The following is a 25,951-nucleotide window of genomic DNA, read 5'->3' on the forward strand; positions in this document are numbered from 1 at the left end:
ACCCCAGATGATTAAACTCCTGGAAGAATTCACCTTTTTTTCTTTTCTTTTTCTTCCAGGCATTATAAAATGTCTTCCCTTTACTTACCCACTTACCCTGTTAAGAGCCACCAGGTGTTTGTATTTCTCATTTTTGACTCCTTTAGTTTGGAAACCCATGTGAGTTTTAGAAGGTATTTTAAGGATTTAAAAAAATTTATTTATGAAAGACACAGAGAGGTAGAGACATAGGCAGAGGGAGAAGCAGGCTCCCTCTGGGGAGCCCGATATGGGACTCAATCTCAGGACCCCAGGATTACAATCTGAGCCAAAGGCAGATGCTCAACCATTGAGCCACCCAGGTGCTCCCGTATTAGGATTCTGTTACATTTCTGATGCAAAGCCAAATTGGAATTTCTGTAAGGCTGCATTTCCCATGTTAGGCTTACACATATATTCTTAGCTACTCCCCCTGCAATTTAATACCACAAATATAGTATTGATGTACTGTATCTTTGCTCTCTGCCTAAAAAGAGTGGGATTTTTTTTTTTTCACCCCATAAGAACCTGTTTTCGACCCTCATAGGGGGCAGTATTATCCTTGTTGTGAATGTGCAATGTAAAATGAGGGTATGCTTGTTAAAGACCCAAGATTTGCTGGGTTCCGTAGTCTCCAGAAGAAGGAAGAGGGTGGACTGATGTTCTTTCTTCATGATTATTTTTTGATTGTATAATTTAGGCCCTTATTAGATTTCAGAAAAGGAATGGCTCTTTCTTTTTTTAATTGTTTATTCAGTTATGAGCTTGGTGATTGTTTCCTGATCCATAATTATGTCTGTTTTTCGTTCAATAAAATCTTCCATTTCTGCAATTTTACTTTCTGCCTTTCTTTTCTTTTTTTCTCCTTTGTCTCTTAAAGCTCATTGGAATTTATCATCTCTATTTCGTCTGATTTCTGTATTTGACTTTGTGTTTTGTTAGATCATCTAAGAGTATGTCTTTGGATTTATTTTCCAAGCATATTGCAGGAAGAGATTTTTAAAAATTTATTTCAACCAATTCATCTTTTTTTTTTCTCTTAATCTTGTGACTTAGCAGTATTTTTTGTGTTAATAGAATAAGAGGAAATCCCATTAGATATGCTAGGTCAGTTTCATCTGTAGTACCCTGCTCATCAGGAAGCTAAATCACCACCATTATTAAGAAGTCAGGTCCTATCACTATGGACTATAATACATCTCATGATAGAGATCCCTCTCCTTCATTTTGTAGTTCTCTGACTTCTCAGCTATTTAAAATACAATGAGCATTTTTTCTTCCTTACCTCCACAATTATATTTTGATTACTTTGTTTAATTTGACAAGATGGACTGCTGACACAGAAGTCTGCCTGACATGGGGTTCAGTGTAGCTCTAACTATGGCAGTAGATAAGGGAAAGAAGGCTCAAAAGGGTAACTTATTTGTGAAATAAGGCTTATATCTGCCACACAAAATTGTAGTGAGGAGTAAATGTGATTATGCCTAGCACCTAATGAGTACTAATTAAAGCTTAGGTTCCCCACACTTGCCCCTGTTTCAGCAGCTCAGGTCTGAAGGATGGCCTTACCAGTGTTGAGAACCCAAACCAGCATTGTGCTGGGGCCATGTTCTTACATCATCCTTTTCCACTGGCCCATTCAGAAACTGATAGGATTCCCTTGGTCTTCAGTGGCTCAGGTAAATGTACCTGAGGTGAGGTCCCTGGAGAATGTTGGTTGGGATCACAGTAGATAGCCAATCTGGGTCTTCCATCTGTGTCTCCCTTACCTATTTAATTCATCTTGCTATCTGCTTATTGGTGTCAGCCAAAATAGCTGGGCTAGGTGTTTAAGAAGGTTAGCACTCTTGTCTCTTCATCTTACCTTAGGGTTTCTAAGCAAGCGAAGAAAACAAACCTTTTCAGACTAGAGGAGAGAGAGCAGCATGAAAAAGATGAGTCAGACAGTATTTTCCCCACTATATTTTGCTCTTTCTTTGTGATTAATTAAAATCAAGATGGTTATTTTACAGTAAACAAGTTAATATGTAATTAGAGGAAAACATACACTTCTCAGTTAAGCTAGACATTTGTCCAGCAGGGTAGTTCTAAACTTTAACCCCGGTACTCCTCTGACATACGTGAATTTGGTTTTCTCCTTTTGATGATACAACGACTTTTAGAACAGTGGCCTATGGAAGGAAAGCAAACAGGGAAAGGCATGGTGACCATAATTGTTTTCTCTGCTGTCCATGCCCTTGTTTCACAGAGCTTTATCTTGGTGCCAACTAGGAACATGGAGGCTCCTCTCTTTCCCTGACCCCAGCCACCTCCTCGCCAAGGTGGGAGGGAGGGAGCAAGGGGGTGGTAATGGGAGGTGGCTAATAGTACAGTGATTCTTCTGCTTTGTGCTTGACAAATAAAGGAAGCCAGGCCAGGGAGAGGATGATAGGAAAGAGGCAGCTAAAGCTCTGAAGAAGATGGTGTTCATATTTAAATTTTAATCTGTGCTCCATCTTGTATTAAAGGCAGAACCTCAGGCAGCCAGGAGATCAGTAGGATTCCTATGGCGTTCCAGGCAGTGGCAGGGGAAGGGAGTGAGGTGTGAGCCCTTTTGCCTGGGTCCTGGACTCAGGAAACCCTCCTGGGGCCTTAGAACCAGTTGGGAATGGAAATGTTCTGTGAGCCTCACAGCCTGATGTAACTCAAATAATGGGGTTGTAGCGGCTTTCGCCGATACTCACTTTTGCAGGATGGAAGACACCTGTATGAGGATTGAAAAAGCCAGTCAGATGTGTTATTGACCTGGCGTCTGAGACACACACAGGGGAGACCTCCTCACTGCAGGCGCAGAGACAGTGTATATGATTAGGAAGATGAACACTGGAGCCAGCAGGGATCTGAATCCCAGTTAGCCACCTGCCAGCTGTGCAACCTCTGTCAAGTTACATGACCTCCCTGTGTTCACTCACCTCATCTGTAAAATGAAGACAACAGGGTTATCATGATGATTGAGTTAATAAATGTAGGCCTCTTAAGAGGGGTGCCCAGCACCTAGCAAGTGCTCAGTAAAGGTTGGCTGTTTTCTACCTGAGTAAGGGATGCCTAAGGTGGGATGGGGCTGGCTAGGGGGGTGGTAAAAATACAAGTCCAATGTATCTCTCAGCATAATCTTTCCATTGTAATCTCATGAAATTCCTTTGGGCTCTGCATATTCAGGGAAGGCAAATAACCCCACGAACTTCTGCAGCATCTTGAATTCCAAACAGCAAACCCTCTGTATCCTTGTTTCTCTCTCGAGGCCATGCCTGGGGTGGGGGGAGAGATGCAGGCAGTCTGCTAAACAGATGGAGGACCAAGGCCCACAGGCCTGCTTTCCAGCCTTGGACCTCCAGCCTCCCTGAGGTGTACTGTAAACACCTCAGCCCCCTTCAGAAGGGTGAACGCCTTCAGCACTTCTTGACTTTCTAGCATCTGTCAACTTTCCCTCTCCTCCCCTTTCAAAAGTAGAGGTGACATGGCCACACCGTACCTGGGGATTTGTCATCATCCTCATAAGAGCATGTGAGTCCTGAGCTGGATGTCACAGTGCCTTGTTAAGACTTTAGTCTTAGTATTTTAGCCAGGAATGTGCCTGTGTGTCCAGAGGACACACAAACAGGGGGCTCATTATGTATCATGAATGGGGGTCTCCAGAGGTGGGTTGAGAAACTCCAGCAGCAGCAGTGTCATGTGTTTTCTAGTAGGCCTTGGACAGCCACCTACAACTTTCGCTGCCCACCATTGATGCTTCTCACTTAGTGTGGGTTCCCAGCTGGAGCACTGATGTCTTTGCTTGTTGACAGACCTGTAGACTTTGGGCAGCAGGCCATGTGAGCTTACGAAAAGAACCTGGCCTTGGGCATGGAACCCTGGCTCTGCCACCATGACGCAGGGACTTTGGAAAATTAAGTTCAGTGAACCTCAGTCCCCTCATTGGGTGCTGGGAGTTGTTGATCCCTGGCCCCACCCATTCAATGCCATTAGGCATTGAACAGGGAGTGCCCTGTTTCCCCACAGTTGTGACAACCCAAAAAGTCTCCATCTGTTTATCAAATGTCCTGTTTGGGGCAAAACCATCCCTAGATGAGAATTATTGCTCTAGATGTATCTTAGCATCTAGTGAGAGAACAGGCTTGTGATGCTCTTTTGTCATAGTTACCCTCTTATTATCTCGTTTCTTTTGTATTTAGAATATTTTTCTACTTATATGCAATAGATTCAGGTTAAGTAGGTTGCCGTTGTACTTGTGCACACTTAAACCTGGGACAGACCTCCAAGTGGGTATGTTGGGACTTCCCTAAACATATATTGGCGGTGTGTACAACATTTCTCTATAAAGTGAATGTGAGATTGCCCACTTCCAAAATCCTTTCAAGACTCGTTGGCTGAGCTTGCTTCCCAGAAACTTCCTTCCTGACAGTATTTGGAGGATAGCACGCTCACTGGGCATACCAGAGCATCCAGAGCGCCCATTGAGGGGGTTCTCTGCATCTAGTTCATGTCCCTGACCCCAACGCCTGCCACCATTCCCTTCTCTTTTCTGTTGACTCCTGAGCTGCCAGCTCCTGGCATCCCTGGCTCCCCTGGCCCCCCCTTTCTGACATGCCCTGGAGGGGTTCTTGTCTGCCCTACAGAGGACAGTCTTCATAAACCAGTGGTAACTGGGAGGCATTTGTGCAGAAGGCTCCTTCTTTCCCACATCTGAGAATCGCTCTCAGAGTCTCACTCATGAGTGTAGAGTGTTCATCTGTGTGGCTAAGTAATTCACCTGTAGAACGGGGATAGACACCTAGGCTCATGTAGGGTTCTTGTCTGCCCTACAGAGGACAGTCTTCATAAACCAGTGGTAACTGGGAGGCATTTGTGCGGAAGGCTCCTTCTTTCCCACACCTGAGAATCGCTCTCAGAGTCTCACTCATGAGTGTAGAGTGTTCATCTGTGTGGCTAAGTAATTCACCTGTAGAACGGGGATAGACACCTAGGCTCACCTCACCTAGGGCCATGTGAGGTATAAGAAATGTCCCAAAGGGAAGAAGAGTTGCTCTGGCAAATGGATTGTACAGAATCCCAGGACATGCAACATACTGAAGGCTCTGGACGCTCCTCAGTACCTCTGCTTCTCAACCCAGGTTTGCTAAGCATACTCATTCCTGGAACACCTCTCTTTGTGAGTGTCCGTGATACCCACGAGGTCCTCAGGGACACCTCTCCGGTGTTATTACAGACCTTGCGTGAATGTCATCTGAGTCTCGGGGTCTGGTGTCACTGAGGAGATCTGTGTGGACTTCATGTGCTTGCCAATCACACCCGGGTAGCATCATGCCTTCTAAACCTGCAGGGTTTGGGATGCTGGCAGAAGGCCGAAACCCTAATAAGTAAAGGAGGCAAAGGTCATGTCTACGGCTTACCCCTGTGTGCTACTCCAGTTTCCTTTTACTTTTCTCTTGTTATGTGTCCCAGGGTGCATACAACATTGTCTTGCTCTGCCTCTGCTCACGTCTCACCTGGCCCCAGCAGCAGGCACTTGGCACAGAATCAGGACGTAGGCACCCTGTTTTGAACTTGTCTTGCTCATTTTTCCTCTCTGTTCCTATGATTGATGGAGTGTTGGATCTGGGGATTGACATCACTCGGCTAAAAAAGTTTGTCACCAAATTTGCCACACCATATGGCATGAGTTTTACTTTGTGAAAAGATGAGTTTTTGATTCCTTGACTTAGTGTCCCTCCCAGGCGTGGTGAGTCATCAGCCCCTGTGATGACTCAGGGGCACAGTAGCCAGGGCCGGGGCTACTCCATCAGTGTCCCCACCAGAGTTCACCCACCAGGCTCAGGGCCTGCCAGGGGTCAGCTTCCACACTCCAAGGGTGGTGACAGCCATCGGCTTAGACTTCCATCCTAACCCTCTCTTCTCCCTGTCCCCCCCATCCCCCACCTGCCCCCCACCTGCCCTTTCTCCTGCAAGGCTCCGCCACCCTTCACCACTGGCAGCAGCTGGCTCAGCCCCACCTCGGGGGCATCCTGGACCCCCGGCCCGGTGTGGTCACCAAAGGCTTCCGGACACTGGATGTTGACCTGGACGAAGTGTACTGCCTTAACGACTTTGAAGAAGACGACACAGGTGACCACATTTCCCTCCCGGGCCTAGCTACCTCCACGCCAGTTCAGCACCCAGAGACCTCAGGTGAGGGGTCCCGAGCACGTGTGACTGTCTCAGGCAGCAGAAGTTACCCACGCCGGCCTCAGGCTTTCCCCGAGGAGATGCAAGAGCCGCCAGCGGCCGAGAAGGAGGAGGAGGAGGAGGAGGAGGAGGGGTCTGGTGAGGGCACCGCAATAGGTCCTGTAAACCTGGCACCTTTAGCAGAGGCCAAGTTCTGGGCCATTCTCACCTCTGTTCCGAGTACCATCCGTAGTGGCTCTCTGTCTGTAGCTTCCGCTCGTCTGTGTGGGTGATGATGAAAGTATTCCCATCGTGCAGTTTTGTTTTTTTAATGAAGAGTCCAGTGCCTCCTTTTTGTAGTGAATGGGTGTAGCTCTCTGCCCGTCTTGGAGGTGATGGCCCAGTGGGTCTCCTGATGGGAGAGCAGGAAAGGCTGCTAAACAGAAGTGGATTGTTGCCTCCCAGCCTGCCTCGTACATCAGCTCCTCTGTTCCTGCTGCGGGTGTCTCCCCGAGTCTGGGGTGGGGGGCAGATTCCTGAGTCCCGCAGTGATTTCCAAACTGAGCTGAGTAGGGTTGGGCATTTTAAGGGGAAATCAGGAGTGCTGGATCACTCAGATGGTGAGTGAGAGAATCTGTTACCTATGAGGAGCATCGAAATAGGAGGAAGGCTGGAAAGTGTTCAGGATTTCCAGACAACACAGGGATAGATCAGCCTTTTCACGTTTCTAACTTCAATGAAGGAACTTCTTTCCAGCTTATACATGTGTTCAAAGTGGATTTTTCCCAAGTGTTTTAGCAAAGCTCTTTGACCCAACAAACCCGAGGGGAATGTCAGTAAGGTTTTCCAGAGACAGGACCCCAGATAAATCTGGAGAAGAGCTCCAGCTGGTTACCCACCCCTGCTGCCCCATTAAAGATATGACCATGAGTTTGCAGAATTATACTCTAGGCATCACTAGGGTGAAATGCTTTGGGCTCAGGGCCCGGGGACCACAGGGGGGTCATGTCATTACTATTTGCCCCAGACTTCCTGCCTGCCCCCACCCCCCCCACACACACATACACTACAGTGGTAAGAAGATGAGGAGGCTCTCTTGTGAAATCAGGGCAGAGACTCTGAAAAAGATGAATTCACCCAATGGTCGTCATCCTGAGGGCATCCCAGAGTTACTAGATTTGAGAGGACCTGTATCTTTGTGATTCAGAACTTTCATCCATGGAGGTCACAGTGCTCCCATGAAGTACAGGGCAAGAGAGCCGAGGTACATGATGGCACTTCCCAGGCTAGGTCCGGGTGCCTGGGCCAAGGGACTTAATTTGAATCCAATGTTTCTGTTTCCTTTGACATAAACTTTAAAGATATCACCAAGTAAAAAGAATTGATTTAGCCCATAAGTTTATGGTTTATTTATTTAGTCTTTAGCAATTAAGTTGCCAGAGTAAGCTTGCAATGGAATGAAAATGTTTCTTATTTAATATCTTTGCACTGAAAAGAGGGAGACCAGCCATGGTATTGTTATTTCCCCTTGTTCTCAGCACCACTGTCCTTCAGGAAGGCAGACAGTGGTCCAGGAAACCCAGTGTCTGCTGAGTTTGGTGGCCGAAAGGGTAGGAATCATGTCAGGTGTGATGACCCCTCCCTGCAGTCCTGCAGGTGGACCAGAAGGTAAAGACTAGAACTTTAAAGAAGCACTATGAGGTGTGTCTTCAAGAAGTTGTACAGAAGGAATAAAACTTACCATGAAGTTAGCTAAGAACTTCTCTCAGAGGTCAGAGGGAGAGAAGGGACCAGAATGACAGAAGTCCTGACCACTTTCCTTACCATAAACAAAGATGTGTTTATTGCTTCTTTCCTCCTTCCTCAAACCTGCAGCAAACTCATCCCGGCAACTTTGAGGAGAGGCATACAAATCTATAGAGTTGAAACTTAGAGGGATCCCACGTTGGAAGTATGCAATCAAAAAGAGTTCTATAGATTGCTGAAAGTAACTCAGGCAAGGCCTGATCATTTAGACCAGAGTTCTTTTGGGCTTGTCTTCTAGGTCAGACTTGTTAAAAGCTCAGTGCTGAGGGGATCAGTGCCAACAGTGATTTGGCTCTTTTTGCCCTATTGGGAGTAACAGGACCCTTTTGATGACTAGAAGGTAAGAAACATGTCACTCAAAGTAAATCACCCCAGAGGCTCCAAGTGGCATTATATACACAGTCGTGAAGCCACAGGTAAATAGATGAGCTTCAGCAGGAAGGACTGGGGCATTGTCTGTCTTGAGATTTATACTCAGGCTAGTCTGGTCCCTGCCTTGGTTCACCCTTGATGCTTAGGCTTTTCTGTTGCCGGACAGCACAGTTCTGGGGGCTACCACCTGGAAATACTGAGTAAGGACAAACTCTGAAGGCAGAGGTTTAGCCTTTTTTTCTTACAACTGATACTTTGGAAGGAAACTGGGGAGACCTGTTATCTAGCACCTGTTAGCTCATGGTGAAAGAGTTCTGGGTACTGAAAAAAATTTATTAATACATTTTAATGTATTGTATCACTCTTTGCTGATTTTTATAATCCCCTGTCTTAAAAAGCATGATTCCTTGTTTTTATATTTGTAAATAATTTAGATGATTAAAATGGATTGTTTAAAACAATTTTTAGATTATAGTTTTACTTTTTCAGTGATGTTTTATGTATTAACTCATATAGAAAGTGCAGTGTATCAGAATGAGTTATTGTACTGTCCATGTTCTGCATTTTAAGTATTTATGTGTAGGAAAGAGTCAGCATGCAGGATAGGATTAAGATCAGAGTTTTAAAGTCATGCAGTTAAGTTGGGAGATGGTTGGACAGTTTAGCTGAATTTTTTGGGATGCCATGTGATCCTTAAAGGGGAGAAAGAAATAGGATTAGAGCAACATAGAAGAAAGTGAAGGTCAGTTTATTTTCATACTCATACACATGAAGGCCACTCGGGTGGGGGGACCTGAAGCAGGTCCAGTCACGGTGCCTGTCTGGCAGTGGCCCTGCAATGTCATCATTGGGGCTGAGGTGCAAAAATGAGTGCTGAAAGCAAAAATCACATTTGGTCAAACAGTCCTTGAAAAATCCCCTGAAGCTACAGCATGTGGAACCATTCCCCTCCCCCTACTCCCCCAGCACCCCAGGCAAAGGCCAGGAATTAGCTCCTTTGAAGCTTCCTTACTTGATGCTTAGGTCCAGGTTCTCTTCAGTGGTGGCTGCTGAGCAAGGCCAGAGAAGGAAGAGCACATAGGGGAAAGGAGCCAGAGGGGCAGTTGGGCCAGCTGCGTATTACCTCAGTGCCTATGCAGGCCAGGAGCAGGTTTGAGCAGAGCCCCATAGCCCAGTGCTATCCTTTCTGTCCCAGGTCCCAGGTGGGTCCTGAGGGAGATTAGACATGGGGGCCTGACAGGTCTGGAAGGAAAGGAAAATTCCCTTCAATTCACAGATCCTCAGGTGTAGGAAGGTTCCTTTTTTTTTTTTTTTTTTTTTTAAGATGTTATTTATTCATGAGAGACACAGAGAGAGGCAGAGACATAGGCAGAGAGAGAAGAAGCAGGCTCCCTGTGAGGAGCCTAATGCAGGACTTGATCCCAGGACCCTGCGATCATGATCTGAGCTGAAGGCAGATGCTCAACCGCTGAGCCACCCAGGCACCCTGGAAGGTTCCCTTTTGTCTCCGCAGAGAGAGCTGACAATACATTCCCACTCTGGTGGGAAGACTTTCCAACCCAGCCTTTGTTCTGGAGCAGTTATAAGAGTTTGGTCCTTGTGGACAGGGCAGATGGTCTGCTCACACCCACCTGTGTTCGGCAGTGCTAAGGGAAGCCCCTGTGCCCTTGTATCAGGATACCTATAAAACCAGAGCAAAACAGGAAAGCTGCAACCTGGAAGTAGAAAAATGAATGAAGAGAGGTTATTCACTCCTCACAAACCAACAATTGGAGTCCACCCTGCTTACATTTTCCTGAATGAGCCTGCTCTCCTGGAATGCTTTTTTGATGGCATCCTCACCTCTGAAAACCCATAGGAGGACCCTAAGCTCCTCTAGGAGCACCTGCATGGACCGCTGAGGAGTGTGCACAGGTGGCTGACTCTTGTCTGTGTAGGAGGGAGCCCTGGGGTGGGTGTTGACCAGTGAGTGAGCTCTCCAGTGGTACTGCCTAGAGGCGGGTGGGGAAGCACACTCCTGAACTGGTGTGGAAGGCACTTAGCACGAATGGGTCTTAGCTTAGCCAGGCCAGCTCTCCCACCGGTGGGCGTCTGCCACAGAAGGAGGGACAAGAGATCAGGGTATAGGTAGGGGTTCAGCTTTGTTAGCATCCAAAGGATCTTTTGCATTTTGCCCCTTTTACATTTCAACCACATTCTTAAAGAATCCCTTTTTCTCCAGAAGATATTTTAGTGGCCACTTGTGGGAATTTTTGTCCTTTTCTGCACGATGCTGTTAGATTGTTCATCTGTTAAATTACATACTACTTAGATGAAACAGGGAGTAGACAGCTTGGCACAGTGGGAAAAATTGACTTAATTATTTTAATTTTGCAAGAACCAAAAATAAGTTGTACAGAAACCAGAAAAAGATGTTATGTGTTTCAAAAATGTCTATGATAGAAACCTCCCAGTTCCTGCAGGTCTGTGTCTGCATCAGGGGCTCGGAGGTCCCTGTCAAGCTGTAGGACCAGATGAGGGCTGTGTTGAAGAAATGTTCAAAAGGCAGAGAAAGAGAGTTAGCAAGTCCATGTTAAGCCTGGAACTAAAGGTTAAAAAATACCACACTGTAACACTGTTTGGCTTAAAAACACTTTTATCTTTTTTTTTTTTTTTTTAAGATTTTATTTATTTGGCGGGGAGAGTGAGCGCAAGCAAGAGAGAGAGTTAGAGCACGAGCTGGGGCGGAGAGGAGCCAAAGGAGAGGGAGAAGCAGACTCCCACTGGGCAGGGAGCCAGACAGGCACTCGATCCTAGGACCCCGAGATCATGACCTGAGCCAAAGGCAGGTGTTTAACTGACTGAGTCACCCAGGCACCCTTATTTTTTTTTAAAGGGAGAAAATTATGCTACTTTATCAGAAACTGTTCTTGATTCCTCATCCCCCAGAGGAAAACACTTGTTAGAGCAGCGTGAAGCCCAGACACAGTATTGATATTAATGGTGAAGCCGTAGGCACACAAAGGCTCTGTGGAGCTTTGCCCATATGCACTCGTCACGGAACTTTTTTTTCCCCAGAAAAATTCATGGGCAGAGTAATATAAAGAAGTGACAGAGGGACACCTGGGTGGCCCAGTGGTTGAGCATCTGCCTTTGGCTAAGGTCATGATCCCGGGATCCTGGGATTCTCACATTGAGCTCCATGTGGGGAGCCTGCTTCTCTCTCAGCCTGTCTCTGCCTCTCTCTGAGTGTCTCTCATTAATAAATAATCTTTTTTTTTTAAAGTGACAGAAAAAGTCTTTTAAAGGATTTTTCTGTGTTCTGACATTTTGGTCTTTAAGGAAGAATTCAAAAGCATTGCTTTTGCCTTTTTATAATGGACAAGTATCTGACAGGCAAAGACCCCCCTTGTCCTCCCCACCCCCCACAAACACACAACATGATTACTCTTTGAACAAAAAAAGTAACAAAGTCATTAGAAACTAGTAAAAAGGTCAAAACAAAAAGCACCAAGAAAAGGTACAGATGCTCTTAGTTCAAGCCACACCCATAAACTAGATGGCCAGTGGGTTCTGTTTTGCTTGCAGAGAAAAAGGTGGGCCTGTGGGCATCCCTGTTGATGTGGTGGCAGCCACTGGACTGTAGGGGGCAGGAGGGGGAGAGAGTGAAGGTGTGTGTGTGGGGGGGAGGGGTTGCTAATGAGTTTATAGAAATTGCAAAGCAGATCCAAATCATGTGACAGCAGCTTCACACTAGGTGTTGAAGTTAAGAAAAGGAAATTTGTCAGGGGCATTTGGTTCATTTTACACAGATCTGGCCACTTGGCATGAGGAGGGGGAAGAGAACATGGGAAGCATTCAGTGCATCCCAAAGACAGTACTCTTTTTTCAAGATTTGGAGATGCATTTGTAATTTTTATTTTTAAGAAATTATTTGTGTTAGCAAAAAAAATAAATAGAAATAGGTTGGGTGTGTGGCATGCTAGGTTTCTCCATCCTCAGAAATCCCCTTGAAAGCATTGTTGTACAGGTGTGTATTTTGCAACTCCCCTTAGAAACCTCTAGATGCAGGTATATATTTTTGGCATCTATGTCGGCTCATGTGAGGGCTCTTTTAAGGGCTGGGTGCCATGATGGCCTTCAGAGGGGCAAGTTACTCCTCCCAGCACAGTACCAGTCTCCCTTCCCTGTGGATAGGAAAAGGAAAGGTGGTTTGAATGGACTAAAATGCATGAGTTGGTGTCTACAAATCCCATCATGTGGATGGGAGACTGGCAGAGTCTAGGTGATGCTTTGGGTCCCCACCAGAGCATCCCAGCCTTGTCTGTGCTCCTTTTCCCTCCTCATAATTAGAGCAAGGGGCCCTGGGGAGAGCAGTGGGCTTTCCTGGCCATGTTCCCTGGAGGCCTGAACATTCCACTGAGCAGCCATGACCTAGACCCGCATAGCATGCTTGCAGATACCCCATAGTGTAGACTCAGGGCCACCCAGGGAGGAAGCCCCAGCTCACTGGATACTGTGTGCCCTGTCAGGGCACCCACCGTCACTGGTTGCAGCTTTAAGATCTCAAGTACCCAGTTTGCAGTCAGTCTTGGGCACCCTGTGCCCCCACCCTCCCCCCCTGCACCCAGAGGAGCACAGCCAAGCAGAACAATTTACCAAGTGCACCTATTCTAGGCAGAAGGCCCACAGGATCAGATCGGAGAGCAAGGGAGCAGGGTGACCCTCGCCCTTAGAAAGCCCTCGTATGCTGCCACCTGCAGCTAGCCAAAGGGTGTGCCTGCACACACAGCCTGTTTCCAGGAAAAAAAAAAATTTGCAGGCTAGCCACCTGTATGTGGTTCACCAACACAGACGATCTTGAATGATTGAGGATTAACTAAGTTTATAGGTTCTCTTTGATAGATTAGGATCTTGTATAGGTGTCAGAACCTGGTGGAAGAGGTTATAAATTAAAAACAATGAAGGATTAGAGGATGCTTGATGGAGCCCTTTTCAGTGTGAATACTCTAACCCGTGTAATGCTCTCTCCTCGCAACACTGTGAGCCCCCCCTGCCCTCCCCCTACACATTCCAGACTAAGGAAAAGGTCTGAAGTAGGAAGCTGGAGCAGTGGATCCAAGAAACTGTCCCTCCCAGGGGGCAGCAGGAGGTGGACGCACAGCGCCTGAGGCAGGGCATCCTTGCACTGTCGCTGTCGGGACAGGGAACTAATGAGCCTCCACCCCAGCCTCCTGTCCCTGCGGAGGAGGATGCACCCTTTGAGAAACTGCTCACTCCTGCAGGCAGGGCTTTAGGAACCAGCCTGCTAGCTGCTCCGAGGCAAGTACAAGGGGCCTCAGGCGACTCACTGTCTCTGTGTTGTGTCCCAAGGAAGGGAAGTGCTGCAGCAGCCCGGCGGGCAGTGGTGACACGCGGAGAGCTGGAGGGCCAGGCGTCCCAGTGGTATTGGGGAGGGGCCGAACCTCTGGCTTGGCACTTTTGATTCCTGTTGATCTTCTTCTCCATTGCTTCTGGGGAATGATGACTTCTGAATTTTAGCAGCCTTTTCCTATCCCCTGAACCCATTCTCGTCAGATGGGTTTCGCTTCTGCTGATGCCACCGTGTCTCTAAAGTGTCCATCTCGCGCTACCTGTTGCAATTGAAGATCCAATATGTGATGGGGTGGAGGAGGAGTGGACCTGTGTGTGACCTTTTGATTTGATATTCTGGCCATGTGTTTAAATGGGGACACACTTCTAATTTTAAATCCAGCCTTGCTTTTGATTTATTTTTTTTTTTTTAAGATTCTCTCTTCCACTGTTTTGTCTTAGTTACCTCTCTTTACTGCATTTTTCTTCCCTTTCTCTCCCCCAAATACTCCCTCCTGCTTGTTATTTGGGATGCTTCTCTCAGGCTTTTTGTTGCTTTTGTTTCTAGACCTGATTGCAGTCAGAGAATCGTGATTGTTCGGTTGCCTTTTTCTTCATAGCTTATTCCATTTTCATTTTGTTTGCAGCAGTTTTCCAGTTACTCACTTTCCTAAGCCATCACATTTATTGGTTGAGATGCAAAAGATTCATAAAGGCTGTTTTCATGTGTGGTTTTTTTTCCCCCCCATTCCTGCTCTGCCTGGCGCTCCCTGTGCTTGAGAGTTTGCTCTGGTGGCTGGGGTGCTGGCTGCCACGCCAGGGGCCATAGGCACCTGCCTGGGCCCAGAGACATGGGTTGGACCATCATAATTGGGGCAAAGCAGTCTTACATTGGTCTTCTAGTCACTGCCACCATTTTTGTGCTCTGACTTTGTCCTGCCTGCCTTCAGCCTACCTGTCTCCAGCATATTTTGTTGCATTTGGTTTCTGGGGCTTTTTGTTTTTGTTTTTTTAAAGACACAGCTGTGTGTGGATCTGTAGGTTTGGGGCACCAATCACTTCTGTTTTGTTTTCCTTTTTGTCAAATCCAAGAGAAAACTTGCCTTAACGAGCCAGAAGATTCTAGTTCCCAGCCTTCTGAATCTTCAGAGTGCTCATGGCATCTGAGAACCAAATGTGTTTCCCCCCAAGAGGTCTCTGGGGGCTGAGCTGCTGCAGGGGTGGTGGGACGGGCAGGGTGGGGGGTTGTCCCAGTACCTCACCTGCATGCTATTCAGAGCAGCATCTTCCCCCCGTTTCCCCCCCTTTTTTTTCTTCTTCTTTTTTTTTTTTTTTTTTTTTTGCATTTGAGTTATGAATGAGGGTGACCTCTACAATCATGATGTCTCCCATAGACTCTATCACTCATTACTCTGCCATTCGCCAGCTTTCTGATGCATGGTCCTAACGCTTCTGTGATTTACTCTGCACCAAATCATAGTCTTCAGCTGCCTTAACAGCTCTTCAGAGCTTTAAAAGGAAATAAACTGAGTACAGCTTGTTGCTGTCTTATTTTTGTGAGAAGTTAGACATCCTGGAGATGGCAAGAAAGTGGCCTGGGAGACAGGGACTGCACGGGTTTGAGTGCATCAGACCACACCTGATCCTGGAGCTGAAGACAGTCCCAGGCTCTGAGAGTCTTACCCCTCTGTTGCTGAGGCAGCTGAAGCCTCATCTTCCCGCCCCCCTGCCCTCCACAGATAGACAGTAGTGGAACCAGCTTCCCCAAGCCCCTTTTCGTGTAATCTGGAAAGGGAGCCATGTGGGCCTTGCCCTGTTTCCAGGCAGCAAGGCCCCTCCCCACCCCGTGCCTCTCCCGTCTCCTTGGCAGAACTCGGCACCTGTTTGCCAATGCAAAGACGTGTGAAGCACCACAAGAAAGAAGCCGATTCTGACCCCTAGGAGGGAAATCCAATTATCCCCAAGGGCTCATTAGCTGCTCAAACTGGATCCACTACTGGCCAAAGCACGCTGATGGGGAACCCTGTCTGGATTGGGTCGGAAGCTGGAATTCAATGCACTGCACGGCAGTGCTCAAAAGTGTGGTTATTTTTGAAAGGCCACCTTCGATCCAGAACGTTTGCCTTACACCTTCCTGGCCCAGATCCATTAACAAGGTAGCTCATCACTTCTAACATCTGTCGAGAGCCATGCTGGAATTTGACTCTTCTCATGGGTTTACTTGGATGCAAGGAATATGTTCTGTTCCTCCCCCTCCCCATTTAGCACACCACCCTGGGAAGTGCATGTCACAGACCAACTCCACCTTCACCTTCACCACATGCCGCATCCTGCATCCTTCAGATGAGCTCACGCGGGTCACGCCAAGGTAAGGGACCCCAGCCCTGGGGTGGGTAAGGATGGAATGAGGTTGGGGCACTTCCTGCAGGACTTACGATCAAGAAAAGTCAAGGAAAGAGGCTCATTCTAAACCAACTCTGGCCAGCTCAGTCGTCTCGTAGCACTTGCCGTCACCTGGCTGGGGGTCCCATCTTTACTCTCGAATTGAGGCCTCTGTTGATTGAGATCCACCACAGATAGAGAGAGCTGGATGTAATTAGAGTTGCCTTTTCCATTGGCCACAGAAGATTCTCAGGTGCCGCCTTCTCCAGGTGAAGATGACGCTACCCCAGGTCGTAAGGCCAAGTTTGTTGGCATTTTGCCCTCAAGTTTGTCAGTAGAGCATGATGTTCCTTCCCAGAATAGAGTTACTGAGCCCTGTGGAATCCCTTGTGCCTCTGGAATAGACCCCAGGAACCATGCCCCACGGCCACATGAGAATGGCTGACATGATAACACTTAAAGACTGAGCCCTGTGCCCTGCACAGTCCACTTCCCTTTGGTGCCTTCCAGAAGTGCTGGAGGTTGACACCACCTGGCAGGAGGACTTGTGTGGCATGAGGGTGGTCGGCCTGGCTTGAGCGCAGGCCTTCCATGGCTCCCAGTGAAAGGGAAAACTGTCTCCCTCCCCATGGCAAAGCAGCCCCCTCAGCCATTGGCTGTGCAGTTGAGCAACATGCTGGGGTGAATGGAAGGTAAAGCAGAAAGGGAGGGAGGCAAGGAGGCCAGCTCCAAAGGAGCAGATGCCCCAGGGAACACCTTAAACTATGAATAATTCTCCGCAGGTCATGTGAGGAGGACGACGAAGCGGCCCTATACCCTGTTGAGCTGAGAGGAGATGTAGGGCAGAGAGTGAGCCCACGGGCAAGGCAGGGGGTGAGCACACCGCCAGTGGTGCCTGCCCTGGCAGGGCCCCCTGGAAGGGAGCTATGTGTGCACGTGTGGCCGCCACTAACCCAGGACTTAGGCGTGGATGTGTCTCTGTGGTTGTGCCTGGCTAATATGGGCCTTGACAGTGGATACCCCTAACCCCTCTAAATGCTCAGTGGAGCTGAGTGCCAGCACTAATAAGGCCTAACGGAAGTCCTCAGCAGAAGGGGATTCTAAGTTTGGGCTGGTCTTCTCTGTCTCCCTTCCTGCCACCGGAGAACCTGCCCCCCGCCCCCACCCCGTGGCTCTGTGTTGGAAGAGTTCAATGTTCTTACCGTGCAGTAGGGTGTCTCTTGGGAGAGGCTGGTGCTGGGTGCTCTTCCACTGGAAGCCAGAGGACTCTGAATGCACATCTGTCCCCATCTCTTGTCAGGGACCGAAAAGGCCTGGCAGTCAGTAGCAAGAGAAGGCTTTTTGCCTGACTGTGAAAGAATGACACTTGAAACAAAATCAGAGATCTCCCCAAGAATGGCCCTGCAAACAAGACTTGAAGTCCAGTGTGTTTTTGCCCTCTTTTGCTTGTAGACTGGTTTTGTAGAATCCCACGTGTGCCTGTTGAAGAATCCACTTTTTAACCTTAGGAATCTGCTGTGTCTGCTAATCTTGTGTTTCTCTGAGTGCTCCTGACCCTCCAGCATCCCCACCCCTGAGCTTGTGTGAGACGGGCCTGTCCTGGGTTTCTCCCCCTGGGCTGACCAGCCAGCCACAAGGTCACCTGGGTGTGGAGCCAAATGATGCCTTAGCTCACACTTGCTTGGGAACATCCCTCCCACAGCAGGAGGCCCCCTCCTGCCCATTCCCCTAGTTAGTGTTTTGTCCTCCCCTGGCCAGGCTGGGGACAGAGGGTCCTACAGCTCCTGGGAACCACCCAGCTGGCCTGCTCCACGGGGCACCTGCAGCCCCTCCATGTCCTTGCGTGGGTCCCACGGCGGGTCTCATAAGACTGCAAGGAGAGGACGTGCTGCTCTGCCCCTGGTGGCTCATCCAGCCACTGTGAAGGGCCTCTGTGCCTGTGCAGCCTCGCCCCAGCCCTGTACCAGTTGTTAAGAGAGGGCCTTTCCTGGTTTTCAAGCAGATAGCACTGCCTTTCTCCCTACATCCCCTGTTACATTATCCTGCTGTAACTCCCGTTACTGCTGGACCCCAGCTTCTGGAACATCACAGGTCCTCACCCAACATGACAGGAGTGGATGAAGGAATCTCACAGCTTTCCTTTGGTGACACAGGATCTGTATAGCCCATGAGCCTTTTCTAGATCACTCCACAGATGTAGGCCTGAGAATACCTGACATGGCTGCCTCTGACCCCACATCCCCCCTCCTTGGGGTGGAATTGGCAGGCACAGGAGAGGGGCTAAGGGATAGCATGGCACACAGGAAAGAGCATGATGGTGGGAGTCAGGAGGCTGGGCTCCTCCACTGACGTGATACACACCCTCAGCCTCCCCATCACCTAAGGGCCCTGTCTGTACCTGACGTTCCACGGAGGCCATTCCTGCGCTGAGCTCAGATCCCATAGTCCCTGGTTAACCCCTTGCCTCAGAAAAGCAGTTATTAGGAAGGAATGCCTGAAATCTGAGTAAATTTGGTAGGGAAAGCAAGCCCCTCACAGCATTTTTGGGGTCATTCAGACTTGGGCTCGAATCCTGGGTCTTCTCCTTAACCGCCGAGCGTGATATTGACTGGCCATCTAACCCGAGTCTGACCTCCCTCACCTGGGGAGGAAGGTTATCCCTGGCCCCTGGGGATCACGTGCAGCTTGTTAACTTTAAACTCTGTCCCTGGCACAGGGAACCCCAGGCCGCCTTGGGTATGAGGGAGGAGCAGGCAGGGAAGGAGGCATCTGGGGAACCTGAGCTAGGGGAGTCCTCCCTGCACCCCTGCAGGAGACTGGCCACTGACCTTTTCCTGGGGCTCGTGGGCGTTTCTGGATGAATGACCTCTTGTCTTTTCTCATCAGCCTTAACTCGGCTCCAACTCCAGCTTGTGGCAGCGCCAGCCACTTGAAGTCCACGCCGGTGGCCACCCCGTGCACTCCGCGCAGACTGAGCCTGGCCGAGTCCTTCACCAACATCCGGGAGTCCACGACCACCATGAGCACGTCTCTGGGGCTGGTGTGGCTGCTGAAGGAGCGGGGCATCTCTGCGGCCGTGTACGATCCTCAGAGCTGGGACAGGGCTGCCCGGGGCTCCCTCCTGCACTCCTACACTCCGAGGATGGCCGTGATCCCCTCCACCCCCCCCAACTCACCTATGCAGACACCCACATCCTCCCCGCCCTCCTTTGAGTTCAAGTGCACGAGCCCTCCCTATGACAACTTCCTGGCCTCCAAGCCGGCCAGCTCCATCCTGAGGGAGGTGAGGGAGAAGAAGAATGTCCGGAGCAGTGAGAGCCAGACAGACGTGTCTGTCTCCAACCTCAACCTCGTGGACAAAGTCAGGAGGTTTGGCGTGGCCAAAGTGGTGAACTCAGGGCGAGCCCACGTCCCCACTTTGACTGAGGATCAGGGACCACTCCTCTGCGGGCCCCCGGGCCCGGCCCAGGCCCTCGTCCCCGGAGGCCTGGTCCCTGAGAGCCTGCCTCTCGGATGCCCCACTGTCACCAGCACCATCGGCGGGCTGCAGCTCAACAGTGGCATCCGGAGGAACCGCAGCTTCCCCACCATGGTGGGGTCCAGCATGCAGATGAAGGCCCCTGTGACTCTCACCTCGGGCATCTTGATGGGTGCTAAGCTCCCCAAACAAACTAGCTTACGGTGAGGATGGGAGGGGGGCCGTTCCCCTGGAGGAGAGCCGTCTTACTCCTGCCTCCCTCTCTTCCCCCCTGCACTGCGCACTCTCCCTCTTTCCTCCTCTGTCCCTCCCCTCTTGAGCTAGACAAATCAACCTCGTGCCTAATGGGGGAAGAGCGGAGACTTTGTAAGTGTGTACATAGGACTCGGAGACCTCGTGTCCACCTGCCCTCTCCCGGTCCCACGGGAGGCGCCCCAGCACGGTCACCGCTGTCACCAGGACTTCGCCTGTGCTAGCCTGGGGGCAGGGGCAGCCGGGGAGGTCCTTTTCTCCTTCTTTCCTTTGAGAAGCACTGAAACTCCCAAGTGCGTTCTTATCCCATGGATAGGAAACCAGTGAATTTGTGGCTGGCTCCCAGTGCTGTGCATCGTGAGCTGGCACGCGGCCCGGGGCACAGCGCCTCTGCCAGCCGGCGTCGCTGGGCACTTCACCTCGCCCGCCGGTCAGAGCACCGGGGGCCCCCCTCCGCGGCCACACGCAGCTGATGTAGCTTTCAGGAGGCCAGGGCCGCTCTTCCTTCTGGGTGGCCCAGCTTCCTCAAGACCTTCCACCACTCTTGCTTCAATGGAGAGTCGCTGCTTTTTTGAGGTGTGACTTTTTTCTTTCCATGCCTTCGACCCGAATCATCCTTCGATGTTCTGTCGTCAGGCCAAACGTCTGACCTGAAAGAATGTATTCACGCTCCCGCTGCGCCGTGCAGCCATCCCCGTCTGTTGCGTGTGAGGTCCTCTTTTTTTCCTTTTTTTTTTTTTTTATACGCAGGGAAGTAATGGTACTAGACGGAAAGTCACAGTCTGTGTTCTCTCTGTGATTCCAGGACACTGAAATGAGTTTCAAACATGCCCAGTCACTAATGAGGTTGCAGCAGAGTTTTGGGGCCTGGGGTCACAACCAAATTAAGACCAGACCCCAGACAGTTTTAGCAATAGGATTAAAAGGAAAGGGGCTGGGGGGCGAAGGGTGTGGGTGGGATTTGTCAACAGTAGAAGGAAAAAGAACCACCACCAAATGTAATAGCCACCTGGTTCACGGGAGCAACAAGGCTTTGGCATTCTGCTGGTTCCAGTTCTTACTGTGATGTCCGAGGCTGGCCCCTGTGCTCGCACCCATGTGGTCTTCATGCAGACAGTCACTGTCCCCACATCCAGCCCTCCTGTTTCAGGACAGAGTGGTCTCAACAAGATCTTTTCTCCAGCCACCCCACCCCCAAGCCTTGGTCTCTGTGTACCACTGTTTATCCCTAGGAAAAGATAGAGGTGCTTGTGGGAAGAACCGTAAATGAACAAGGGAGCCCAGTCCTGTTGCTGTCACTGACCAAGTTTTGGACTTTTATTTATTTTGTGTGTGTGTGTGTATGTGTGTGCAAGTGCGTGCACGCCATCTTTTCCACAAACATCCGCTGTCCTTTCCAGTTCTGGTCACAGTGTGTCTGTGGCATGCCACTCCAAGCAGGTAACTTATTTATTCTAACCTGAGGGCTGCACTGCCCATCACAGTGTTCCATGGTCCTTTGTACAGGCATCTGTGGAAGGGTGACATCATATGCAGATGAAATTGTCACGTTGCCATCCCCTGTTCCCCTCCCCTGCCCCAACCCCTGTGTCCAGTTGAGTGTAAACACCCCCACTGAAGGGTCTTTGAGAAAGTCTCAAAGGAGCAAGCTTCAGTCCCACAATTTTATTTATTCTCAACACGAGGGTGTTTCAGCTCTCCTCGTGGTTGTATGTGTGCACTCACTGCAAGGAAATTCTTTTTATTTGAATGTATTTTAAAGCAGTAGGTAGAGTAACAAAGGAATATGAAAACCACAAACTGAACGGACCACTTTATGTATTCAGAGAGGAGCCACCCGTCACCACAAAGGAAATACCAGTGTAAAAATCAGCAATTCGGAGGTTGCAGTATTTAGTATAGTTAATGATCAACCTTGTGCAACCACTACCAACAAAGTGTGTTGTAATGCATCAAAAAACAATAAAATTTTATTCTCTAATGGTTATCAATAAAAGAAGTTCAAACGATGGAAACCACACTGGCATTCTGGCTTGTATTTCATTTTTATCATTTTCATTTATCATTTTTGTCTTTTTCATTTATGTGAGATGTAAAGCTCTTCAGCTCTTCGAAAAGATTAAATGAAAGCCATCTACTCTACGTCCTGTTCCAGCCACCCCTTCTCACACAATGCTATCCCTTAGACAACTGTGCAGTTGCAACCTGAAGAGCTTTCCTACTTTTCAGGCCCATGTACTGTTCCGCCATGTGCCGACGTGCCCGGGGGAGTACATTCGTGCGCCCATGGACGAGCACCCTACGGCTGCACACAGAGTTACTTCTGGCCTCTTCTGTCACAGCACTAGAACGAAAAAACATTGCATGCGTGTAACTTTCCATGTGTGTGATGATATTACCAAATTGCTCTCCATAGACTTGTGTTAAATCTTTGAGGGCACGTGGGTGGCACAGCTAAGCATCTGGCTCTTGGTTTCAGCTCAGGTTGTCATCTCAGGGCTGTGGGATTGAGCCCTGAGTCGGGCTCTGTGCTCAGTGCAAAACCTGCTTGGGATTCTCTCTCCCCTCACCCCGTGCCCCTCCTCCCCACTCCTCTGAAATAAGATCCTTAAAATTTTTTTTAAAAAACAAGGACAGCAGAGGGTCATCAGAGAATTGAGAGAAAATGGATAAAATTAATTATGCCACCTCTGTATGTGTAAGCAGTGAAATCATGCAGGCAAATATAGTAGTGGGTGGATTTAAAATCAGTTGCTACCATTTGGTCATGGTGTGGCTTTGGGCAAGCCTCTTACTGTGTTTGGGGCCTCTTAACCTACAGAATGTGAACAGTGATATACCTCAGGGTTAATTCATTAAATTTATCTTGGATATCCACTGTGTGCCAGGCATTGTTCTAGGTGTAGATTCTAGGTAGTAGGGAACTGAGTAGCTTCTATTCTTGTAGGGTATACATACAGCCTGTTACTGGGAGAGAGATGGCACCAAACATGGCCTGACCATGCAGAGAACTATACTCAAGAGTTGTGACGAGTGGATAGCAGTCAGGGAAGGCCTCTCCGGGGAGGTGGCATTTGAGACAACTGTGTGGGATCTGGCACAAGACCATGTGGGCAGAGAGCAGCCAGTGCAAAGGTATGAAGGCTGGAAAAGTGTTTGGTGTGTTTGAGGAGCAGAAAGATGACCCATCTGGCTGGCTGACAAAGGGGAATGGGTTGTGACAGGGAAGCCAGTGTTCTCACCAAATGGTCCTGCCAATCCCCACGCTTCCCAGCCACCCCGCCTTGGACAAGGCATGCGATTGGCTCTGGCCTGTGGGCTGTGAGCAGAGAGAAATCCATGCAAGACTTTCTATGCCTGTCCTTTCCCCTGAAGCCCATATCGAAATGGTGGTTCGTGTTGGTGCAGCCTCCATCACCTTGGGTTGCCCAAGAACCATGTGGCCTGACTCCCTGCCAACCTGCATTTTGCATGTGATCTGAAGGAGAAACAAACTTGTTAAGCCAGTGAGATTCTTGGGCAGTGCATCAGAATCCAGTGTAGAGCCCAGTCATTTGTTTTATCAAGTCCTCCTGGTGATTCAGGGGCTAAAGTTTGAGAAGCACTGTGCTGGGTCAGGTGGTGTTGGAGTGGGAGTCTTGCTAAGGGAGGGGAGGGTTTTCCCTCCATAGTTTCCCTGTCCTGGGGTCTTGAGAAGGCCTGACAGCTATGGCCCACCCTGCTTGAAAGGTAGAGGCAGAATAAGGGGTTTATCTCCCCAACTGGGGCGGGAAAGGCTTTGAGACAAGGTGACTCTGGATCTGGGCTTCAAGAATGGGCAGGATTTGCCCCAAGGGGGAAGGCATTTCAAGCAGAGGTTAAAGACATAAAGGAGAAATGGAAAAACATCAGAGCATAATTCATTTTTCTAGGCCCTCCCTTACCATACCATGGTAACTGATAAAATACAGAGGAGGCAATAGAGTTAGAAAACCCACCTTTTTGCAACCATAAAGCTAATTCATCTTGACAACAACAGACACCAAAACCATTGGGTAGAATTTGTTAGGTAGCAGGATAGTTACACACCTGTTTTCCCATAGAAGGTTAATTTGCAAAGGGGGAAAAGTACCTTTGCAGTGGAGAAACCTGCTATGTACCACTGTCAACAACTCATTAAATTTAACATTATCCAAATGAGACAAACATAGCAGGTACCTTCCTTACGTGAGGTACTGGGAAGGACACACCACTTCTGTGCTGTTCTACCAGAATTGCAACACCTGAATTATGAGGTTGACAAAGGGACTAACCCAAATTAAGAACATGTTCTTTTTTTCAAAAATGTTATTTGTTTGAGAGACAGCATGAGCAGGGGGAGGGGCAGAGGGAGATTTAGACTCTCCACTGAGCAGGGACCCTCCCCCCTTCAATGTGGGGCTCCATCCCAGGACTTTGGGATGTGACCTGAGCTGAAGGTAGATGCTTAACCGACTGAACCACCCAGGCGTCCCAAGGACATTTTCTAAAACAATGTAACTCTTCCCTTGAAAAATGTCAATGTCATAAAAGAAAGACCAAGGAACTGTATCAGAATAAAGGAGAATAAAAAGACAACTAATGCAATTCATGATTCTGAACTGCAAACCATCCTATAAAAGATGTGGGGATAATCAGAGATATTTGAATATTGAATATGTTTTAAAGTATATCAATATTAAATTTCATTGAATTTAGTTATGCTGTCTCTGTGTAAAAGCTTGTCCTATTTCTTAAGAGGTACTAACTAAAGGATTAAGATAAAGGGGCCTGAAGTCTGTCTGCAAGTATTTTCAGATGTTTCTGGAAAAAGCAAATAATTTTTTCTAAAAAGAAGATGTGAGGCAGGTGCCTGGCTGGCTCAGTTGGTAGAGCATTTGACTCTTGATCTTGGGGTCATGAGCCCCAAGTTGGTCATAGAGCTTAATTAAGAAAAAGATTTGGGACGGGACAAATGCAGGCCTCAGGCAGTTTGAACAGTTTAACTGCAAACATGGATATCAGACCCAATCATACAATTTACATTAACAATATGAATGACAAAATTAAAAAAGAAGAATTGAAGAGATCCCTATACGCCCTGTTTTCTCAGTTTGGCCATGTGGTAGATATTGTAGCTTTAGAGACCATGAAGATGAGGGGGCAAGGCTTTGTTATTTTTAAGGAACTGGGCTCATCCACAAATGCCTTGAGACAGTTACAAGGATTTCCATTTTATGGTAAACCAATGTGAATCCAGTATGCAAAAACAGGTTCGGATATAATATCTAAAATGTGTGGCACTTTTGCTGACAAAGAAAAGAAGAAAGAAAAGAAAAAGGCAAAAACTGTGGAACAGACTGCAACCATTGCAAACAAAAAGCCTGGTCAGGGAATATCAAATGCAGCAAATACCCAAGGAAATTCAACACCAAATCCTAAGGTCTCTGATTACCCTCCAAACTATATTTTATTTCTCAACAATTTACGAGGAGAGACTAATGAGATGATGTCTATGCTGTTTAATCAGTTTCCGGGCTTCAAAGAAGTACGTTTGGTACCCGGAAGGCATAACATTGCTTTGTTGAATTTGAAAATGATGGACAGGCTGGAGCTGCCAGGGATGCTTTACAGGGATTTAAAATCACACCGTCCCATGCCATGAAGATCACATATGCCAAAAAATAACATATGGCATAGTTGTCTTTAAAGGACTTGGTGTTATTTAAAGTGTTTGTTTTGATAACATTTGGTCAGGCCATTTTAATAGTTGGGATGCAGAGGAGTGAAAGAGAAATTTTTGTGAATTTTAAAAAATAACCTAGTTTTTGTTTAGCCTTATTGAACTATGAAATATGAAGGCCTCAATTTTGTACAATAGACTTTTATTTGTATTCTATAAAAAAAAATATTTGGTGAGCCTGGGTGGCTCAGTCAGTTAAGTGTCTGACCCTTGGTTTTGGCTCAGGTCATGATCTACTGGTTGTGAGATCAAGCCCTGAGTCAGATTCCATGCTCAGTGTGGAGTCTGCTTTAGATTTTCTTTCTCTCTCCCTCCACTTCCTCCCACCCCCACCCCACTCACATACATGCACTCTCTCTCTCTCAAAATAAATAAAGTCTTTTTAAAAATGC

General features: G+C 48.3%; 1 protein-coding gene and 1 pseudogene across 21 annotated transcripts in view; both read left to right on the top strand.

Annotated features, from left to right (window-relative positions):
- Positions 1–21,837, top strand: part of TRAK1 (trafficking kinesin protein 1) — a 183,427-nt gene extending 161,590 nt beyond the window's left edge. For 7 of the 21 annotated variants that reach the window (XM_072726559.1, XM_072726557.1, XM_072726560.1 and 4 more), the window contains 3 exons: positions 6,004–6,357; positions 15,973–16,075; positions 18,976–21,837. In XM_072726559.1, the coding sequence (XP_072582660.1) occupies positions 6,004–6,357; positions 15,973–16,075; positions 18,976–19,774 (1,256 nt within the window). In that variant the 3' untranslated portion in view covers positions 19,775–21,837. Of the gene's footprint in view, positions 1–6,003; positions 6,358–15,972; positions 16,076–16,871; positions 16,963–18,975 lie in introns of all 21 variants that reach the window. The other 14 variants (XM_072726567.1, XM_072726564.1, XM_072726565.1 and 11 more) reach the window with 4 other exon arrangements.
- Positions 21,838–24,791: 2,954 nt separating this feature from the next.
- LOC112921620 (U2 small nuclear ribonucleoprotein B'' pseudogene) lies at positions 24,792–25,614 on the top strand (annotated as a pseudogene).
- Positions 25,615–25,951: the final 337 nt, after the last annotated feature.

Source organism: Vulpes vulpes, chromosome 11 (assembly GCF_048418805.1).
Source record: "Vulpes vulpes isolate BD-2025 chromosome 11, VulVul3, whole genome shotgun sequence".
NCBI classification, from domain to species: Eukaryota; Metazoa; Chordata; class Mammalia; order Carnivora; family Canidae; genus Vulpes; species Vulpes vulpes.